Here is a 22,419-nt window from a genome sequence, read left to right on the forward strand (position 1 = left end):
CTTCTAGTGTACAATATAGAGGGATGAGGGTTGGTTTTTTGGTGTTCCGCTCTATGGCATCGTTTTGCCCCCCTTCTCTTGGCTTCTTTTTTGTCACTTTCTTCACTTTTGTTTGGATGACTCACATTTACTCTGTGAAGCTCTTCAGGTCAATTCCAGTGACCGAGAGGTCCTCCATTTCATTGAGTGATGTGTATTTGATGTAGGAGAACTATATTTTTAATGATGATGTCCATCTCCGGTTTGTGAAGCCATTTGATCAAGAAACCAATTAGTTTGGGACAGATCTCATCTTATACTGAGATCATTTACAATGGAGTATTTGGCTGTCATTCTGCCATGTGCTGTGATCGATAGTCAATCATTATGGAATGATCCTGTCCCATATCAACTCAAATTCATTTACTACCATCACAATGTATGTCATGTACGCTCTTTGAGCAAGAATCACGTGGTTGAGGGAGCTTTTCTTTTGTATGCTCCCTTCTAGGTCAATCAAAATGTTTATGGCCTATATGAGTTGACTGGAAAATTTACTATGTTGGGCCTTAAAGTCGTCTCGAGATTCGTCCCAGATGATGAAATTTTGTTGATGGCGTATCAATTAGATGGAAAAAAAGAAGCTTAGATAGCATGCCTGATGTAAGTTTTACCTTGTGAACAAAAAGATGAACAATATATGAGGATAAATAGGAGCTAACATAACTATGTTATGAGCACTACCATTGGATTTACAAAAAAAATATATGTGGGCCATAAAAGTGATATATAGTTACATAAAGTATCCGATGCAATTATATTTTTATCACTTCCTTCCCTCTAAAACATTATGTTTTTCTCTAAATGATGCTCATAGGCATCATCATTTGCCTCACTTCAATTATATATTGACTTTATTTATTTCAATACATAGGGTTGATAGCTAATAAATATGATGTGTGTATAATTTTATAAATAAATAAAATTTGAGTGTCACATAAGTGATTTCCTTATTTTATAAAACTTAATCTATATGACACAGATCTTAATACGCCATCAACAAAGTTTCATTCCTAGTGAACCTTTAGGACTTGTGTTAGAGAAAACTGCTAGGTTAGGAGACCTTTTGTGATGACTACCCTTATGATTCCATTAGAGTTCCAAAGCCCCAGATCATTGATCCTAATGGTCAAAATCCTAATTTCTCATGATTTTGGTGGTTCTAATTTTTAATAGAGAGATCAGAGCATGTGGAATTTAAAGGTAAAAAAGCTCCTTTTGGTTGTTACATTCTCCAAGTTGTGAGTACGTTTCTTCAAAGGACTAAAGAAAATCCTAACTTCTTTTGCCAAATTCAGAGATAGACTTGCTACACATCCATAAATTGATCCCTAGGATCCTATGTGAGAACACTAGGATGAGTCTAACTTGCTATTGAGCATGTTGTCTTGTATTCTATTACATGTTATTGCATGATGCTTTACATGTGGCATTTTGCACATGTCACTTCATCTTGATCGGTCACCCCAGCCTGATCTACCGACCACTTCGACTCGATTGGCCACCCTAGGCCCAATCGACAGATCACTTTGGTATCGTCGGTGGATCCGGCCCGACTGACCCCTATTCACTGTGAGACCCAGTTAGCCACCTCGATTGATCTAATGGGTCGATCAATCAAAGTCATTTGCATGTTGCATTTTTTGCATGTGTATTTACATTGATTACATCACATTGATATTTGATTACATCCAAGGTGTATTTTTTGCATGTGTTGCATTTTTTGAATATGTGATATGTTAAACTCGTTGCATGAGCACTTGTAATTGCAGTGTCATCACATAAATATGCTACCATATCTATGTGGCATGATACTTGCATATCTTTAGTGAGTGATTGCTAAGCTTGCCCACTAGTGTGTAAATCTCTAAAATGGAGAGCATGCCACCTTACTTCTTATGGCATCATACTAGAATGCCAAAGCCTCTCATATTTTGTGCTCAATTTAAGTCACACCTTAGAGTCGTTGAACCTGTTAAATGCACAACACATGTGCACTTCAGTTTATCATTTTGCATTTTGCTTGATGTTTAAGTTACCTTTTGGCACCCGTCGTGGTCGCTTGTACCTTGATCGAGTGATCAAGATGTGTTGAATCTTGTTAAATGCTTGAATGTGCATTGCCTTCGTTTCTTGATAACAAATTAGACACGTTAGGTAAGAACCCGTGTTAGTCGCGATGCTTTAACGAGCATTGCTAGCTGAGTAAAACTCAAAGAGCAATGCGAGTTATTGCATTAAGATCAACACAAGTATGACTAATCTAAGATTCCAAGGACTCTAACATATGTCACCTTGCATCCCACATTAAACAGTTCTATTTTAAAACAAAAAAAAATATTTTATTTCTCTAGTTATGATATCTGCTCTATTTTAAAATTATGCAATTAGCAAAACTAGGTCATATGTCAAGCCAATTCTTTCAAAACTCCCATGGGTGACATACATTAGACCCTTTCGATCTTTAGGATGAGGCTGATATCAGTGACCCAGTAAAAGTCATACGGTAGTCTCACCCTTGCACTGCGCACACACTTAGCTGTTGTGAATATACTATTCGGTTGATTGTGTTCTAGGCTAAGACTAGAACGCTTAAGTAGTCTTTTTGATGTCCTGACTATTGTTCTCTATTATGTTATGCCCTAGCCAGACATCCTTTAATTGTTACCTTTGTGTGTTTATTGGGTGTGTACATGTGAAACAGTATATTAAAGGTGGTCTTCTTGTAGGGAGTCATATCCAACAGGGAGAAGTTTAATGATTTGAAGCTAAATCTTTTGCATCTAAGTGTTGCTTAGCTCTCCTCTTACTACACATGGTTCATTATACGTTGCATGTAAATAACCCATGCTAGAACCATGAACAAGGATTAGGAGTTGTTGCTCGTGCTTCGTACCATAATTCTGAATTATTAATCATGTATAGAATGAGGACAATGCATGTATATGCAAAGTCCGGCCGCTTTTCTACTTTCTAGGATATTTTGCTGACCCAACAACATTCGCCCTTTTATTCTTTTATTTGACTTGATTTACAATTGTGCAGTGTGCTTTCCTTTTCTCTTTCTTGCTTGTGGGCTGCTTGAACTCATCAAAAAATGTAATCTAGGCTCATTAAGGACTAAAAAAAATCTCATTTCAAAAAATCCTAATAATAAAAAAAATTAAAGATAAATCAAAATGTAGTATTAAAGTATCTCAACTTTAAAATAAGCATTTTCTTATTGCTTTATGTTCTTGCATGGCCTTCGAACTGGTTTTAAAATAGGCTGCATAGCATGAAATCATCCAAGTCAGTTCTAATAAGGTCTCCAAACTTAATTTAATTTGTAGAAAATTGCTCATGTTTGATCTCCCATGGAGGAGTCCCCGTGCTCCTTCAATCGACTAAGCAAAGCAAAAAATTTCTACATAGAAGGTTATCTAGTAAGGCTAGAGCGTTAGAGGCTCCCATGACCCAGACGGAGTGTAAGTCCTTTGTGGGGCAATTCCATCTTTGTAGTTGGACCCTCCTCTTTTTTTTTCCGGTGTCATCTTCATCGTTTAGTTGAAGAGTATAAGCCCTACCTTTACCTATTCTACCTCTTAGAGAGTCATAGAAAATTAGATGTTTCTTATCTCTGGTCTTAGGGCTACCGAGATTCTTTTGGATGACATAATTCATGGATTGCTGACAAGAGGTCCCTAATAGAGTTGGGTCGACTACCTTCAAGACGAAGTTGACTTAAGGTTTCCATAACTTAGGATGATGAATCTATGGTATCCTGTCCTGGCTACATCTACCTGCTTAAGGATTCCTCTCCTTATTGTTGACATCTCTTTTGAGCCTTATTGATTCCTTTGAAAAATCGTTGGTGCCATCTTGTGGGCCCTACATGCCTAGGTGACACCACCCGTAGTGGATACTGTGATTCACCCACTGCCCTGCGATCTAGTATAGGCATCAAAAGCATCAGAATTCTCCTGCTTGAACAAATAAAACTCCTTTGGTTTCTTAAATAATTGGATATCGTAAATACGACAAGCAAGACTTTTTTTATTGAGAGTATTATTGGTTTCCCCCAAAATGTAATTAACTAAAGAACCTTCTATGTAGATATTGTTTTGCCGATGGGCCCTCCTTGTTGCAGTTCATTATTTCTTAGTCCATTAGCGAGATGATGTTTCTGATGTACATTATCAAAAATTTAATTTTAGTAAATTTATAATAGCATTTTACTCTAACTCGACTCGATAAGAACTTATTGAAGTGGTTACACGTGACTCGACTTGATATAAATCATTAGCTTTAAAATACTTTTTTGAATGGTTGAGTGAGAAAAATCAAAAGATAGAAAAAAAATGAACTACTCATTCAATTTTCTTTTCTAGATATTGGATTGAAATTAATTGTAAACATGCACATTTTGTTTGTTGATCCATGAACTCCTTTTTTTTGTTGATAACTTGGGTGGGGGGGGTTGCTTAAGTTGTTGTAGTTGTTTGAAGCTGTGAAGCTAATGTAGGAGAAATCAGTGTTGTGAAAATCGAATCTGACATCAAATCGGAAGAAGTAAATGTTTAAAGTTCAAAAGTTCAACTTGGGTTGAACCGAATGATGTAATAAATATTTAAATTATTTTAATATAATATAAATAATAAAGAAACAATATATTATTATTATTCTTATCGATTTAACTAATAATATTTTAATTTAAGATAATACTTTTGAATATTTTAAGCAATATTATTGTTGAATCCAGCCTAATGACGGGAAATTGAGATAAATATTGAAAGAAGAAGAAGAGGAGAAGAGACATACTTGCTCTGTCGGGGCGAGTGAGGTGTTCTCGAGGTTGATAATCCACTTTATTCCTTTAAAAATACAAGTTACAAGTGAGATATCGAAAGCCCCCAATACATATCATAGCCCTCCAATTTGTAGAAGATAGAAGAGACAGTGTAAAATTACATTATTACTCTTTCTTTAGAAAGAGAAGCAAATGACATTCTAGTCCTCTTATCTCATGCCATCATATTGCCTCGAGATCCGTGCATATATACAATTATCAATTAAAATAACTAAAGCTATGATATTCTCTCTCTTTTAATTTAAATATCTTAATTTTTGCCATCTAATCAAAATCAAAAACACTAAAATTGAATAATACTTGAACCAATCGGTTCTTTAAAAACAGGACCGATTCACAGGTTCTCCGATTCAGCCTCGATTCTGTTTGGTTCAAGCCCAATTCAATACAGAAAAGATTCTTAGTTTAGACCGTGCTACTTGAATTCGGTTCACTGGCCATTCTAATCTGGTTTTCAAAACCATGGAAGAAAATTATTCTTCAAGAAGTTGTTGGCAACCACAACCTCTCCTGCAAAATACACAATTTTTTTTAAAAAATAGATAAATTACAATTTTACCCAACACCTAAAAACATAAGGTGGCATTGCACCTCGCCTCCAATAGAACCTTCCACGCGCCATGATTGATTTAAGTCACATGCTCATTTACGTCACATGGCAAGAACCCCAACCACTTAGCGATAAATATTGGATCTTTCCTCTTCACCAATCAATCCTCAAGAAACTCTTTTCTTCCTTCCATGGACGCCATTAACATCTTCACCTGCATAGCTCTCCTCGTTTCCTTTATCCACCTATGGAAACTCTGCACAAGAAACAAGAAGAACAAGATGGAGAATCTCCCCCCAAGTCCTCCTAATTCCCTTCCCATACTCGGCCACCTCTACCACATCAAGAAGCCACTCCACCAATCCCTTGCTCATCTCTCGGCCAAACACGGCCCCATTGTTTTCCTCAACTTTGGCATCCGCCCCGTCCTTGTCGTCTCCTCTGCCTCCCTCGCCAACGAATGCTTCACCACCAACGACCTCTCCTTTGTCAACCGCCCCAAATTTCCCTCCACCAGCCTCACCACCTACAACCACACCAGCCTGGGAGCCGCTCCCTACGGCCCCCAATGGCGCGATATGCGCCGCATAGCCACCATAGAAGCCCTTTCGGGCCACCGTCTCGCCTTCTTCTCAGATGTCAGGGCCGACGAGGCCCGAGCACTAGCTCGTCAACTCTTTCATGATTCCACTCTTGAGGATTTCACGAGGGTGGAGCTTAGGCCACGACTTTTTGGTTTGGCCATGAATGTGATGATGAAGATGATGGTCGGGAAGAGATATTACAATGAAGAATCCGGGGGTGACGAGGCGCGGCGGGTTAGCGGTGGAAGAGTCTTTCACCCTCGCCGGCGCCTCCAATATCGGTGACTTCCTTCCTTCAGTGATCGGGTGGCTTGCACGCCGAAGAGTGCAGAGTAGAATAGCCCAAATTCATAGCTATAGAGACAATCTCTTACAGGCCCTTATAGAGGAGCGCAAGAGAATGATGAAAGAAGAAGAAGCAGAGGAGTTGGTAGAGAAAGAGAGGAACAATAAAACAATGATTGAAGCATTATTATCGCTCCAAAAAATCCATCCCAACCAATACGATGATTGTTTCATCAAGTCGCTTGTCACGGTATTTTAATTCAAAAACTTTCTATATTCCTCCTCCTCCTCCTTAATTAACATTATCTTCAACTCTCTGCAGACATTGCTATCGGCGGGAACAGATACTTCCTCAAATACCATAGAATGGGCAATGTCTCTTCTACTAAACAATCCCGACATACTCGAGAAGGCTGTTGAAGAAATTGATGAAAAAGTAGAGCATGGTCATCTTATTGAAGAATCAGATCTCGCCAAGCTTCCGTATCTCCACTGCATCATCAACGAGACACTTCGATTGTATCCTGTAGGTCCTCTGCTTGTGCCTCACGAATCATTGGAAGAATGTAAGGTGGGAGGTTATAATATACCAAAAGGAACGATGCTTTTGGTGAATGCTTATATGATTCAGAGGGATCCGACAATATGGCCGGAGCCAACTAAGTTTCTTCCAGAAAGATTTCTTCATAACAACAAAGTGGAAGGAGGGAAGATGATTCCTTTTGGAATGGGGAGAAGAAGATGTCCGGGTGAAGGACTTGCCTTGAAAGAGGTAGGCTTAGTTTTGGGAACTTTGATTCAGTGCTTTGAGTGGAGAAGAATTGGATTGGAAGAGGTGGACATGAAGGAAGGCTCTGGCCTTACAATGCCGAAAGCCTGTCCTTTGGAAGCAATGTGCAGGCCACGCCAAACCATGGTTTCTACTTTATCTCAACTGTAAAATAGTCAAATGAATTTATCTATCATTTAAAAGGATGGTGAAAATAAATGGGTGATTTGGGGTATTGGCGATGGCTGAAATTAAGTTTAGAGATCCTGCATTTTCTTTTTCTCCGGCGTAGCCTTGGAAAAAAAACTTTGCTTTTGAATTTTAATAAAAGGAGTTCTGTAACTTTTATTGAACATCCATTCTGTCAAAAGCTTTTATGAATTTAAATTATCCACTCAGAAATTTAAGAGGTAATTTTCTTAAATTTAGTTTAATTATAGTATGATGTTTTAAGGAAAATCTTAGAGTTATTTGAGTAGAATTAAATATATATGTAAGATATTATTCTTTTGTGTTTCATTTGAGATTTAAATGTACTATGCCATCGATAAATTTATTATTTGTCCTGAATTTCGACATATGACAATAATCTCAAGATAATCTTTTGAGTAATAAATATTCAAATTTCGATTGAAAATTATTTAGAACTCTGATTTTAACAAACATTCAATTAAACCGACTGACTCGACGAGACAGACCTAAAGAGGCCAAAATTGATCAAATATGAATCAAATCAAGCGCAGATCAAGTTATTAAGCAACATTTAAAACTATTCAGAGTTTAATCGGAAGGCCAAGCAGATTCTAAATCTGACAAACTTATGGTCAAATTGATCGTCTCGACAAGATGAATCCAACGAGCCAAAGATCTCTCAATTCTAATATCATTAAGTCACTCACATATCCATGGAACGTCCAATCCAGGGAACCGTAACGAGTCTTTCGATTAGAGTGGTTCAGATTTCTTTCTTAATTGCGACCTGAACTCTATAAATGGAGCCTTAAACGCCTCTTGAGAGAGGGGCTAGACCTCGATTGAGAAGAACAATGAAACTTGGAGAATGTGCTAAAGTGGAACATCGTTTCAGCACTAAGGATCCTATGGATTTCTCCCATTCCTATAGCCACCAACTACTATTGAACACCGCCTGTCGACCACTGTCTACCATTGTCCACCAGCCTGTCCCATCATTGACCATAAGTGGCCACATGCTCTTTGCAATAAAGTCCCTTGTAGAATCAGAACGTGCATTCATAATCCCAACATACATTGCAAAACAATGAAGTGCCCGACTAAGTAATAAGTCGTACAATACACCGTGCAACGACGCATCCAAAAGATGGTGTAACAACGCACCTCAAATACAGTGCAATGATAAACCCAATTGATGGTGTAACAATGCAGGCCACATATGATGCAATGGCGCACTCTAGAGACGGTATAAGAACACACCTTGAATACGGTGCAACAACACACCCTGGAGACAACATAACAAAACACATTGAATATGGTGCAAAGACGCACTCTGCTTATAATGCAACGACACCCAACTCAACCTTAGTTAACAACTACTCATTATACAATGACCTTCTTTAAACCATTGAAGTTCTCTCCTCACATCTAACTATTATGGTAAATGTGAGCAACTACAACCTATGTAGTCCGCTGCTCGTGCAACTCCCAACTGCAATATCTACGACCTACAAATGTTATAATAGCTTACGCCTCATTCGGCTCCAACTCCAGCCCCAATGGCCTAAAGATTGCATCTCAGCTCATTATTATAGACCATGTGACCAACTACAAGCTACATAGCTCACAGTTATTGTGCCTCTTAACTGGGGTTCATGCATCTTACGAATGTTATCACACTCACTGCTACGTCCTACATGACCAACAATAACCTATGTGGTCTCTATCCCATGTGGGTCCCGCTTTGGCCTTTACGGCCTACGGACTTCATCACGATTTACCTCTACAACTTATGTGTCTCGTTACTCCCATGATTTCATACTACGACCTGCATGGGTAACTAATGATCCCGAAGCAACTATCCATGTCATTTATAGCCAACTACTTCCATGACATTCAACTACAGTATCTACAACAAGTGTCACTGCATGCATCATCTACAAAATTCATGGTAGGCTACTGCCTTCATTGCAATCGACTACGGCCTTTGCAACACATTATAGCTATTATTGTTGAACTATCACTATATATCCAATTTTGTAGCTCCATCTTTCCTACTTTTGGAGAAGAGTGGACACATTAACTAACAATATAGCTGATTATTTTAAATGGGTTAGACCCCATGATTTTGTTTTTTGTTTTTCAAAGTTTTCCAAGTAAAAATTTTCGGCGCCTTCTCGTATTTACTTCTCTTTAATTCATTGAGTGTATGTTGGATTTTGTGAAATGTTATTATGTTAAATTTATTACTCTACTGTCACAAACCTTCCAACACACATTAATTTGGCACCATCTGTGCGATTCAAAATCTTGTTGGACACTGTCTTAAGAAGTTAGAAGTCGGCTCTACTTCATTTCCTAATGATACAAATTATCCAACTTGTGAAGGAACCTCTTTTGTAACTCTTGAAGGATCATTCTTCAAAGCGTGGAGTAATATTTTCTAATGTTTTTTCAAGTTTAGGGGGTCCGGGCACGACTGTGATAGGGTAGTCATCTCATTCTTCATTCGGACATCAATTATTTAAGAATTGCTTCCAGACTGGGAGCAACTTCACAAGTAATGCTTCCTTGTTGCTTACCCTCACCATTTTGGAGTTCTTCCTCAATTAGATCAAGAAGTTGATCTCTTCAAGGTTCAATACATGGGCTGTCTCATAAGCTTGTTTGAAAACAACTCCATTGGGGGATAACTAAATTCAAAAACAACTAACAAGTTTCAAAATATTATTCTTAAGTATGACTGAAATAATATTTCTAAGAAAATGTGTGATCAATTTCAACCTACACTCCAATCTTGATAAATGAAGAATATTTTATGACACCTCATTATGGGCATAACCGGCCCCAAGAGAACTCGATTATACCTCTTCCATCATAGGCTATAATCATCAAATAAAAGCTTTGGTGGATTCTTTTTGACTTCTTTTATTATAAGCTACAATCGACGGATTGAGAGTCGTTTTGCTACTTTCCCGGTTGTGCGAACCACGTCCCTGTTGGGCATTTGCTGCATACCCTCCTTTGAGAGGGAAGAGTTGTGCATGCGGCACTTTTTCTCTTTTACAATAATGTTGATAGGTTCTTATTATTTAACTGATTGACCTATCTTCGGTTAGTTGGCGATCCTAAAACGATTAGTATCATGTGTCCTTGAAGTTTCCCGTCAAATTATTCAATTTCGCATTTTCCTTCTAAATTGTTTATCACTTTGAAATTCTTGCTGACTATTTTACTGTTTACAAATTTTAAGTTAAAATTGTATTTTTAGCCATCTAATCAAAAAAAAAAAAAATCAATCAATATTAGATTCATTAAATTATTTTGATTCACCAATTCTTTGGTTCGACTCTAATTTTAATTGTTGATTCTAGGCAAAAGAGGTTTGGAACCTGCACCAAACTGATCGAATGACCCGTTAAAGATTGAACTGATCTAATTTCTAAAACCATGATTCCGCTAACAGTTCTTACCATGATAGAAATAAGTTCGCTATCGTTCGATCGTCATCATCCAAGCATCATCACGTGAATGTCATCTCCAACAAATATCACCTAATTGTCATCATCAACAACCACAATCTGATCACAAGCATTCGATCATTTTAGCCCAATCGTCACCGCCTAATCATTATCATTAGACAACTATCCCTCGACTATTAACTATATCTCCCATTACTTTAGCTTTAACAACTATAAAAGATCAACTCTGGGTACATCATTTTGTAATCTTATCTTCTCCAAATAAAAATAAGATCTAATTTTTATAATCTCAAGATTCTCAGCCAAGGTGGCAAATTGTTTCTCCTATTTTTTAAGATTTCTTTCAGATAAAAATTCTGACAACTCATATACTTTATTTCATTTGCTGCAATTCGACCATAAAACTAAGTAGCAGATCGAATCTCACCCATGCGCACATCTATTCGATAGCCAGCGCATCATCTGAGCCAAAGTTATTGCTCTCAGCAGCCAATAATTGAGCAATAAAAATTCTATATTTGTACAAGTTTTCTGAATTTAGAGTCCAAGAATCATTCAAATCCCCACCATTGAGCAATTATTAAGCTTCCCTGTCTCCCCCACTCCAACTTCGGCCATGGAGGACATCTCCGTCTTCTCCTGCTTAGTTCTCCTCCTTTCCTTCCTCCTAACCAAATTCGTACTAAACAACATCAATAACAGGAGGAAGAATCTCCCTCCAAGCCCACCTAACTCGCTTCCCATCCTCGGCCACCTCTACCTCCTCAAGAAGCCACTACACCAATCCCCTGCCCACCAACCCCTCGCCCGTCCCGCATCCCTCCACGGCCCGATTCTCCTCGTCCGCTTCGGAATACGACCCGTCCTCGTCATCTCCTCTGCCTCCCTTGCTGACGAATGTTTCACCACAAACGACATCTCCTTTGCGAACCGCCCCAAATTGCCCTCTGCCAGCCTCACCACCTACAACTACACCAGCTTTGAATCCACATCGTATGGCTCGCAATGGCGCGATATGCGCCGCATAGCCAACACTGAAGTCCTTTCGTGCCATCGTCTCGCTTTCTTCTCGGATGTTCGGGCTGACGAAGCCCGAGCACTAGCTCGTCAACTCTTTCATGATTCCACTCATGAGGACTTCACGAGGGTGGAACTTAGGCCACGACTTTCTGGTCTAGCCATGAATGTGATCATGAAGATGGCGGTCGGGAAGAGATACTACGGGAAAGAATCCATGGACGACGGGGCACGACGGTTCAAGGAGTTAGTAGAAGACTCTTTCGCCCTCGACGGCGCTTCTAATGTTGGTGATTTCCTTCCTTCTGTGATCGGATGGTTTGCACGGCGAAGAGTGCAGAGTAGAAGAGCACAAATTCATGGCTACAGAGACAACTTTATACAAGCCCTTGTAGAGGAGCAGAGGAGGATGATGAAAGAAGAAGTGGGAGAGTTGGCAGGGAAAAAGAGAAGCAATAAAACAATGATAGAAACCATATTATTGCTCCAAAGAACCAATCCCGAACAATACAATGATCGTTTTATCAAGTCGCTTGTTACAGTATTTTGATTGATACTTAAGCTTTCTGACCAATTTTCTCTTTAGCTTCTTCTTAATTAAAACAATCTTCATCTCTGTTTTGTAGACTTTGGTATCAGCGGGAATAGACACTTCCTCAAATACAATTGAATGGGCAATGTCTCTTCTTCTAAACAATCCCGAGAAACTCGAGAAAGCTAGTAAGGAAATCAATGAGAAAGTAGAGAATGATCATCTTATAGAAGAATCAGATCTCGTCAAGCTTCCATATCTCCATTGCATCATCAATGAGACGCTTCGAATGTATCCTGTTGGTCCTCTTCTTGCACCTCATGAATCATTGGAAGAATGTAAGGTGGGAGGCTATAATATACCAAAGGGAATGATGCTTTTGGTGAATGCTTATATGATTCAGAGGGATCCAACAATATGGCCGGAGCCAACTAAGTTTCTTCCAGAAAGATTTCTTCAGAGCAATAAAGTGGATGGAGGGAAGATGATTCCTTTTGGAATGGGAAGAAGAAGATGTCCGGGGGAAGGACTTGCCATGAAAGAAATGGGCTTGGTTTTGGGTACTTTGATTCAGTGTTTTGAGTGGAGAAGAATTGGATTGAAAGACATGGACATGAAGGAAGGGTCGGGCCTCATAATGTCAAAAGCCAATCCTCTAGAGGCAATGTGTAGACCACGCAAATCCATGATTTCTACCTTATCTCAACTATAAAATACTTGAATGTATTTATTTATCATATGAAGATAGCGACTTCTTTAAGAAGATGATTAAAATAAATGTGTGGTTGGCTGCATTGGAGATGATTTCGGGTGTGTTGGGGGGGGATTATTATTTTCTGTTTCATCTTAGTTTTAAATCAATATAAAACTTAAACCTAGGTGGCCAGACAGAGCTACAATGGCACTTGAGCTAGTAGTCGGCCGACAAGTGCAGAAAATACATGCAGAGCTGCGTGCGAAGACCAATCTAAAAAACTAGTAATTACTATTATTTTATTCTCAAATTTTTCTATGAAACAACACTACCCGACCCAGCCCGCCTTAGGCTGTTGGCACGAAAAATATCTTTGAAAACAACGTGCCAAAAAATTTGAAAACAAATATAGAGAAGTTGTACAAATTTTAAGGTTTATGATTGAAATAATTTTTTGTTGCGAAGATGATGTTCTCGTTGCAGAAATTCAAAAAAAAATATTGAGGATGTAGAACAAGAAGAGTGCTAACTCGATCAACTGGGAGGACATATATGATTCTCTCTCTGATGATGATGTGATAGAATTGTGCGCATTGGTAGGTTTCAAACACAATTTCGTTTATATGGATATATTGTAAGCCCTATTTTTTTTGTTTGGAGTGGTCTGCTGCATGTAGCCCTAATATTCCAATGAGACCATGTTGTTCTTGTTGTAATACATATCTTGATTGGGTATTGACGAAATGCATAAATAAAACCATACTTTTACTTGTTGTAATACATATCTTGATTGTATTTATTGTACTTAAATATTTGAAAGGCATAAGATGAAATAACTAGAAAGCAAAGAAGATTATTTGGTAATGTCTATTGAGTTTTTTGTAAATATTGACTAGTTCTTTTAAAACTGATTTTGTACTTGAGATAAAAAAAAATGTTGTATTGTTTAGACTTGTGGTGAGAAACTATATTAGTACAGCAGATACAACGCGGTTGTACAAAAGGGAAGGCTGCACGGTCGAGTTTAGTAAAAATTTTGAATAAAAAATTAAATATTCTAAGTAGAAAGATTGAATTATTATCATTTTTGTTTTTTTTCTCGAGCATGTGATTGGTTGATTTATTCCTTGTACAATCATGTTGTTTTGTTATACTAATTTATCTCAGGATAATCGATGCGATACGGTTATACTGACAGTTCTACTAAAGGGAATGTTAAGTGATTGAAGTTGAAAAATCTTCTAAATAAAAAATTAAACATTGTTGTGACAAAGCTCGAAAGCTTTAATTTTTACTTGTCGCAGATCATGTCGCATCGAGGAGAAGAGACTTTTTAGATGTACGATATTCTTTATTTGTCATACTCATTTTTATTTGTGACTTGTGTTAGGGAATTCTATAATTACAATTGATACAACACTTTTATATTGAAGTGAAAGCTACATAGTTGAGTTTGAAAAAAAAATCTAAATAAAATGCATGAAAGTTTAACTTTTGTTCTTGGAGTATGTGATTAGCTGATTTTTCTCTTTTACAATAATGTTGTATCGATTCTATTGATATATTTTTTAGAGTTGTGTTGAAACTATATATGTATAACCGATACAACACACTTCTTCTGAAGAAAATAAAGCTTCTTGAATTTTTTAATTTTAATTTTCATTGAGCACGCAATTGGCCAATTCAACCTTGATACAACCATGTTTTATTGGTTGCACCGATATTTTTCTCTCAAATTTGTAGGACCCTGTGTCAGAACCGGCAAGTAATGATGCAAACCATAAGAATTATGAACTAATCATAGTAAATTTATCTGACAATGTTGTTCACAACGAGGAGGCCTATGATCTGAATTGTAGTTATGCCCGCTCTTATGGATTTAGTGTAAGGAAGGATCATGTGTTTTACTTATCAAGTACAAGGATTATAAAATCAAAGGATCTTGTATGCTCAGGGGTTGGTTTTAAGAGAGAACCTAATCTAAACGCCGCGATGAAGTTCCAAAAATCAGATACTATGACTGATTGTCTTGCAATGATTAGATTTGTCATTGATCATGAAGGTAATTAGACTGTGACTAAACTTATAGTTAACCGCAACCATTCATTAACCATGTTCATTAATCAACATCTATTGAGATCACATCGGGGAATCAGCAAAGAGAAAGTAGTTGCGTTGCAATCGATAGCACAAGCAGGAATTAGAGTTATTAATGCATCCAAGTATCTTGCTGAGGATGCATGGCAAGGTTAACTGTGACTGCTTTGTAGATGTCTTCGTTTCTTATACAAGTTATTGACTTAATAAGTATAATTTAGTTTGTGGCCCTTTTGTGTGAGTTAATCATCATTAGCAAAATATTTTATTTGGAGTTGTCTTTTCATGAAAAGAGAAAATTAAGTCATTCACTTGACTATTCAAATTTTTTTATTTTCACAAAGGGTGATAAGTTTCCTTTAGCATTATTCAACCTTTATCATTATTCACTGATAAAGTATGATAAGCATCCTTTAGCATTATTCACTGATAAAGACCAACCAAAGACAAAAACCATAATTCATCACAGACAACAAAAAATGTTAAAGGCTGGCATTTTATTACAATTTAACAAATACACTGTTGAAAAAAGAAAACAAAAATAGTAATTGAGGAGGTTTAATTTAGAATAAAATGCAAAGGAAACCAATGGTTGTACATAATACAATAAAGCCAGAGAAAAAAATATTCGATACAATCATGTACAACATGGTTATAGTAAGCAAAAAAAATAGCTTGACAAGAACTTCAAAGGTAGAACCAAGTACAACATGGTTGTACAGAAGCAAAAAAGAAAACATGACAATAAAAATTAATACTTCTGCATAAATCATTGTGCTTTCAAATCAATGTTTATATAAAATGCAAATGAAATTCATGTTTATACATAATAAAATAAAACAAGAGTGAAAAACACTCGGCACAACCATGTACCGAACAAAAGAAGAATCGGACAAAAAAATCACTGGTGCAATTATGCACAAATTGGTTGTAAAGACGATAAGAAAAAAACAAAGTATAAAATTCGTTACTTATGCTAAATCATTGTGTTTACAAATCGAAAAATCAACGAAATACAAACAAAATTCATGTTTGTACATAGCACAATAACAACAGAAAAAAATACACAGTACAACCATATAAAACATTATTGTACCAAAGATGAAAATAAATAGACAAAAATTTCAAAGGTGCAACCAAATACAACATGCTTATTCATAGGAATAAAAGAAAAATTGGACATAAAAAATTGAGATACTTTTGCATAAATCGTGTTGTTTTCAATTCAACGCATATATAAAAGGCCGACAAAATTCATGGTTGTACAAAATAAAATAAAACTAGAATGAAACTAGAATGAAAAATACTCGGTACGACCATGTGGAACATGTTGGTACCGAACGAATGAAGAACTCGAGAAAAATCTCAAAGGTACGACTATGTACAATATGGTTGTGCATAAGAAAAAAAAATAAGGTAATAAAATTTGTAAATTTTGCATAAATCATTATAATTTTCAATTAAAAAATTATACAAAATTGTACATAAAAAAATAAAATTAAGCCTGACAATAAAAATTGATAGATTTGTGTAAATCCTTGTATTTTCAATTCATTTTTTTTACAAAATGAAAATGAAATTCATCTTCTGTACATAACATAATAAAACAGAAAGAAAAATTACAAGGTACAACTATGTTATACATGATTAAGGTTGTCAAAACGGCCCGTTGTTCGCAAACAGCTCGCATTTGGCTCATTAAGAAGCTCGTTGTTCGATTCGTTAAGAAGCTCGTTCGCTAAGTTAATGAGTCGAACACGGACAAAGATTTGTTCGTTCGTATTCGGCTCGTTTTGGCTTGAAATACCACTAATTAATTATCTCTCTCTCTCTCTCTCTCTCTCTCTTATATATATATCTTTGATGAGTAGTATTTTTAAAAAATTTAATTGACTAAAAAGGCTACAAAGATTTATAATCAATTAAAAATATTAATTAAGAAAATATAATAAAAATTATTAAATTAGATTCAAATGATGTTTTAATATGAACAATAATTTTGAAATCTTACCTCAATTCTTAACATCTTATGACTACGTACTTAGGGTTGTCCTTTTTGTTCGTGAACGGCTCCCGCTCCGCTCCCCCCAGCAAAAAAAAGCAAACAAGCCGAACACGAACACACTTTTTGAGCTCGAAACATAAACGAGCCGAAGGCTCAGCTCGTGTTCGACTCGTTTACACCCCTATGCATGATTGTGTTGAAGAAAAAAAGAAGCCAAAATTTCAAAAATACAATGAAGTATAACATAGTTGCACTCAAAATAAAAAGGAAACAAGGAACTAAAAAATGACATTAATGCCTAAATTGTTGTGTTTTCACTTCAACTTTTATATAAAATACAATGAAAATTCATATCTGTACATAACACAATAAAAATAGAGGACAAACAAACGACTTCGTACATCCATGTACAACATGATTATAATAAAGAAGAGAAGAACAAGAAAAAAATTTCACAATTGTAAGTTCTACAACAGAAAGAAAGAAAATAAGAACTAAAAAAAGGAATATCTAAATAAATCATTATGTTTTCGATTCAAAATTTATCGAAAATACAAAGAAAATATAATTTTTGTATATAAAACAAGATAAACAGGAAAAAATACTTCGTACAATCATGTACAATGTTATTGTACAAAAGAAAAAAAAATGCCATAACAAAAAATCAAAGGTACAGACATGTATAACATACAAGAATGGAAAGAAAGGAAATAGAGAGCAAAACAAAAGGTATATTTGAATAAATCCTTAAGTTTTCAAATCGAGTTTTATCCAAAGTGCAAATGAAACTCATTTATATATACATAACTAGAAAAATAGAGAAAAAAATACTCGGTACAACCATGTATAACATTGTTGTACAAAAGAAAACAAGTCAGAAAAACATCAAAGATACAACCATGTACATGAGAAAAAAAAAACAGAGAAGTAAAAAATGGTGTATATGAATAAATCATTATGTTTTTAATTTAAGATTTATTGAAAATGTAAATGAAATACATTTTTATATAAAAAAAGTGGACAAGAAAAAAAAATACTTAGTACAACCATGTACAATTTTGTTGTATTGACTAAAAAAAAAAGCCATGGCAAAAAAAAATCAAAGTATTGCCTCATACAACATTTTTGTACAAGAGCAAAAGAAGAACCAAGCAACATTTACTTTTTATTAGAAAAAGATATATAGCATCAAAAGAAAAAAAAATCATTTTATTCAGTCAGAAATAAAAAATTAAAAAAAAAAATGATAACGAATGGGTCACATTTGCAATCATTTTTATGGATTTATTTACGGAAGAAGAATGAGAATTATCAGAGACACGAATGTTGTATGTTATATTTTGAATCCTACGAGAATCCAAACATTTTCTTCGTCGTTAAGCTGGGAGACAACCTGAAGATTGGAACTCTAGAATGAAAGAAAGTTAGAAAGCAAAAATAAAGGAATAAAACGAAGAGTAGGAGAAAATGTCGAAACCTAACCTTGGTTCAATGTAGGAATTTAGGCTGTGGAGGAGAAAATGTCAAACTCAAACCTTAGAAAAACTCTAGGAATGTTGAGCATAGGAGAGCGTAGAAGAGAAAATCTCGATCTAAGAATCGGGAACGCTGAATGATCCCAGGCACTAAAAGCCTCTATCTCAGGAAAAATTATTGCATACGGACACCGATGCATGCGGCGTCTGATCCTGACCGTATATCACGGTGATCTACGGTCAGGATGTATTTTGGTTTTTATTTTTAAGAAAAAACTTTAGGTGGGGCCTACAGAAATACATCATGATCATAAATCACCGTGATTTACGGCCATGATCGGACCGTATGCAATAATTTTTCCTATCTCAACACTTTAATATTTAATATTTTCTTCTAGTCGGGTCGAGTCTAACAGCAGAGTTTCTTAGAATATTTTACAAAAAATAATTTTAAAAATTTTTGGACATGCGGAAGTTCGGACTGGCTTCCACAGCAGTGCGTTATCCGCACGCAATATCTTCTCCTACAAGCGACAGTTGTGTTGGCAAGCAAAATGTCACAACGACGGTTGAGCGGCTAGAGTGTACAGGCCAAACGGTCGACTGAGGGAGCAGGGGTGACAATACCGTATGAGCAACATCTACGGGTGGTTGCGATAGCTCCAAATTGTAAGAATTTGAAACTCAACCATCTCTAATGAATTCAAAATACACCAGCAATAAACTAGAGTCAGAGTTTAGAATCCCACAAAATTTTATTCCGCCTTCCATTTACTTCAATCCAAATATCACAATTCTATCAACCTATGCCATCTAAATAAAGACCACTCATTTTGCATTCAATCAAATGACCCTCAGAACTATTTCATCATTAAAATGAACAATTACTCAATGATAATCGGCTCGAAAGATAGGAACTTGATGCTGATAAAATCCAATACTTAAAAAGATGGATGGCAAAATCAAAGAAAAAAATTTAGAAAGTTAAGTTTAGGAGTTAAGAAGTCAGACCTTCATGCTTAAATAACTACATCATACCAAACGTTTTGTCTTGGTCCCATGGAGCTCTGAGTTTTTCAAAATTTTGGGTTTGAAAAATTTGTGGAGATGCAGCTTTCAGGACTTTTTGGTGCAGAAGGAGATGATGAGAGTCTTGACGATTTGGGCAATAAAAGAGGAGATGGCGCTGGCTTTGACAGTTCTGGCAAGGAAAGAAATTTCAGAGTTTCAGAAGCTTGGACTTATGATAGAATAGATGAATTGCTCTGATATAGTTAAAATTTGATAAATAGGCTAACATTTAGAATAAAAATATATTGATATTTAATCTTAAAATATAATAAATGTTAAATTATGATTTAAATGATATAATAACAATATAATAATAATTTTATTTCTATCAATTTAATATAGAATATTCTCATTTATGTTACTCTACTTTTCAATATTATGAATATAATACTAAATCAATATTTTGAATAATTATATTTTAATTACTTATAAATTTTTCATTTAGAGTTTGTAATGTCAGCCATCTAATCCAAATAAAATATTAGATTCATTAAACATTGTTCCTATTCACTTAGTTTCTCGGTTCAACTCTAATTTTGGTCATGATTCTATGCATAAGAGGTTTTGAATCTTTACCAAGCTGATTGAAAGACATGCTCAAGGTTGAACCGGTCAAGCTAATCAGTTCGATCTAATTTCTAAAACCATGATTCCACGGGCAATTCTTAATATAATGAAAATGAGATCACTATCGTTCGATCGTCGTCATCCAAGCGGCATCAGCCGATTCTCATCTTCTAATAAATATCACCTAATAGTCATCATCAACTACAAAATATTGAGCATCCCAAGTTATTAATGATCTATATTGTTAAGCTTTTCTATCATTTGGCCTTATATTTAATTATGTGAACAACTTAAACTACTCATGATATTTTCATGTACATCCTCTATTACAGTAGTAAAAATTCTATATTTGTATTAGTTTTTGGAATTTAGAATCCAAGAATCATTCGAATCACTACCATTGTGCAATTATTAAGCTTCTCAGTCTCCCCCACTCCACCTTCTGCCATGGAGGACATCTCCATCTTCTCCTATTGCGAGCCGCCCAAATCTCTCTCTGCCATCCTCACCACCTACAACCACACCAGAAGGGTGCAATGTGCTGCATAGGCCCCGTCGAATTCCTTTCAAACCATCGTCTTGCCTTCTTCCCAGATGTTCGGGCTGATTAGGCCCGAGCACTAGCTCTTCTGGTCGGGCTATGAACGTGAAGATGAAGATGACGGTCGGGAAGAAAAACTGCAGGAAAGAATTTAGGGATGATGGGGTGGGACGGTTCAAAGAGATCATCACTATCATTCGATCGTCATCATCCAAACATCATCATTATCACCTAATTGTCATCATTATTTACCATCAAGATTAATATTATGCTTACGTGGTTTTGTGTGGAAATGATGACGACAATTAGGTGATAATGATGATGTTTGGACGACGATACCTATAGATTATTAACCACCGGCTTTTATATCAACCACAATGTATTGAGAATCTCAACATACTACAAATATAATAACATGATTAATAATCTATATTGTTGAAGCTCCTCTAACATGTGGCCTGATATTTGATAGCGTGAATCCTATAAACTCCTCGTGATATTTTATCCTATATTCTCCATCACATGAGAAAATAGTAGGCCACTGCACTTACCTAATATTTTGGCTACCATAGTCTTCAGAAATTAAAGCGAAAAAATTAATAAAAATTTAATGAGGTTTGGCAAAATTGCATACGTCATCGGAAGCAGCGCGGCGGCTTTCTTTCAATTCCAAAAAAGGGTACAGTCATTGTTACAAACAGGTCTATATATAACCCTAGAGAAAACTCTGAGTACAATATGTAATTTCCAAATTACCCATGTACTGTACCGAGCGGTGTTGCCCCCACTCCCCCAACCCACATAACGAAACTCCCTCGCTCCGCTCCACTGTTTGCCCCGTTCTGCTTCAGCATTTGTCCCTTATATGATATATGAGACATACCTGACAAATCTCCCCCATTGTGATAGTCCGAGTCATACCTAACACATATAACTACAACATCATGTGGGACCAATTATTGCTGTCACCAGCCAATAATTCAGCACTAAAAATTCTATATAGGTTTTAGTTTTTGGAATTAAAATCCAAAAACAATCAGAACGCTAACATGGACGGCATCTTCATCTTCTCTTGCTCGGCACTCATCCTTTCCTTCCTCATAACCAAACTAATAACATACAACAGCAGGAACAACAGGAAGAATCTCCCTCCAAGCCCTCCTAATTCCCTCCCCATCCTCGGCCACCTCTACCTCCTCAAGCCAACCCCAAGCTCGTCTTGCATCCCAACACGGACCGATTCTCCTCCTCCGCTTCGGAATCCGCGACGTTCTGGTCGTCTCTTCCGCCTCCCTCGCCGAAGAATGCTTCACCACCAATGACCTCTCATTCGCCAATCGCCCCAAATTTCCCTCCTCCAAACTCAACACCTACGACCACTCCAGCCTCGGATCCGCCCCCTACGGCCCTCAATGGCGCGATATGCGTCGCATAGCCACCATCGAAGGCTTTACGGGGCACCGGCTCGCCTTCTTCTCCCATGTTCGGGCGGATGAGGCCCGATCTTTAGCCCGTCAACTGTTTCGTGACTCCATTCATGAAGATTTCGCCCGGGTGGAGCTCCGACCACGGCTTTTCGGTCTGACGCTAAACGTGATAATGAAGATGATATTCGGAAAGAGATACTATGGCGAAGAATCTAGAGACGGCGAGGCACGAAGGGTTAAGGG

The 22,419-nt window shown here is 36.6% G+C and overlaps 2 protein-coding genes and 1 pseudogene across 2 annotated transcripts in view; all 3 read left to right on the plus strand.

Annotated features, from left to right (window-relative positions):
- Nucleotides 1-5,537: 5,537 nt before the first annotated feature.
- LOC110028153 lies at nt 5,538-7,327 on the plus strand (annotated as a pseudogene).
- Nucleotides 7,328-11,366: 4,039 nt separating this feature from the next.
- On the plus strand, nt 11,367-13,174 carry LOC110028150 (cytochrome P450 81E8-like). Its single transcript, XM_020729889.1, has 2 exons — nt 11,367-12,308; nt 12,394-13,174. Exons 1-2 carry the CDS (start codon nt 11,367-11,369, stop codon nt 13,009-13,011), a joined length of 1,560 nt encoding a protein of 519 aa, XP_020585548.1. The 3' UTR covers nt 13,012-13,174.
- An 8,396-nt stretch (nt 13,175-21,570) lies between these two features.
- The window catches only part of LOC110028152 (isoflavone 3'-hydroxylase-like), a 2,287-nt gene continuing 1,438 nt past the window's right edge, over nt 21,571-22,419 (plus strand). The window contains 2 exon segments of the mRNA XM_020729890.1: nt 21,571-21,951; nt 21,953-22,411. Of these exon segments, the coding sequence (XP_020585549.1) occupies nt 21,799-21,951; nt 21,953-22,411 (612 nt within the window). The 5' untranslated portion in view covers nt 21,571-21,798.

The sequence above is a fragment of the Phalaenopsis equestris genome, unplaced genomic scaffold (assembly GCF_001263595.1).
Source record: "Phalaenopsis equestris unplaced genomic scaffold, ASM126359v1 Scaffold000492, whole genome shotgun sequence".
NCBI lineage: Eukaryota > Viridiplantae > Streptophyta > Magnoliopsida > Asparagales > Orchidaceae > Phalaenopsis > Phalaenopsis equestris.

Coding starts and splice junctions, on each gene's coding strand:
- LOC110028150 (XM_020729889.1), top strand. CDS start 11,367: ATGGAGGACATCTCCGTCTTCTCCTGCTTAGTTCTCCTCCTTTCCTTC. Junction 12,309..12,393: donor TTATCAAGTCGCTTGTTACA/GTATTTTGATTG, acceptor TCTGTTTTGTAG/ACTTTGGTATCAGCGGGAAT.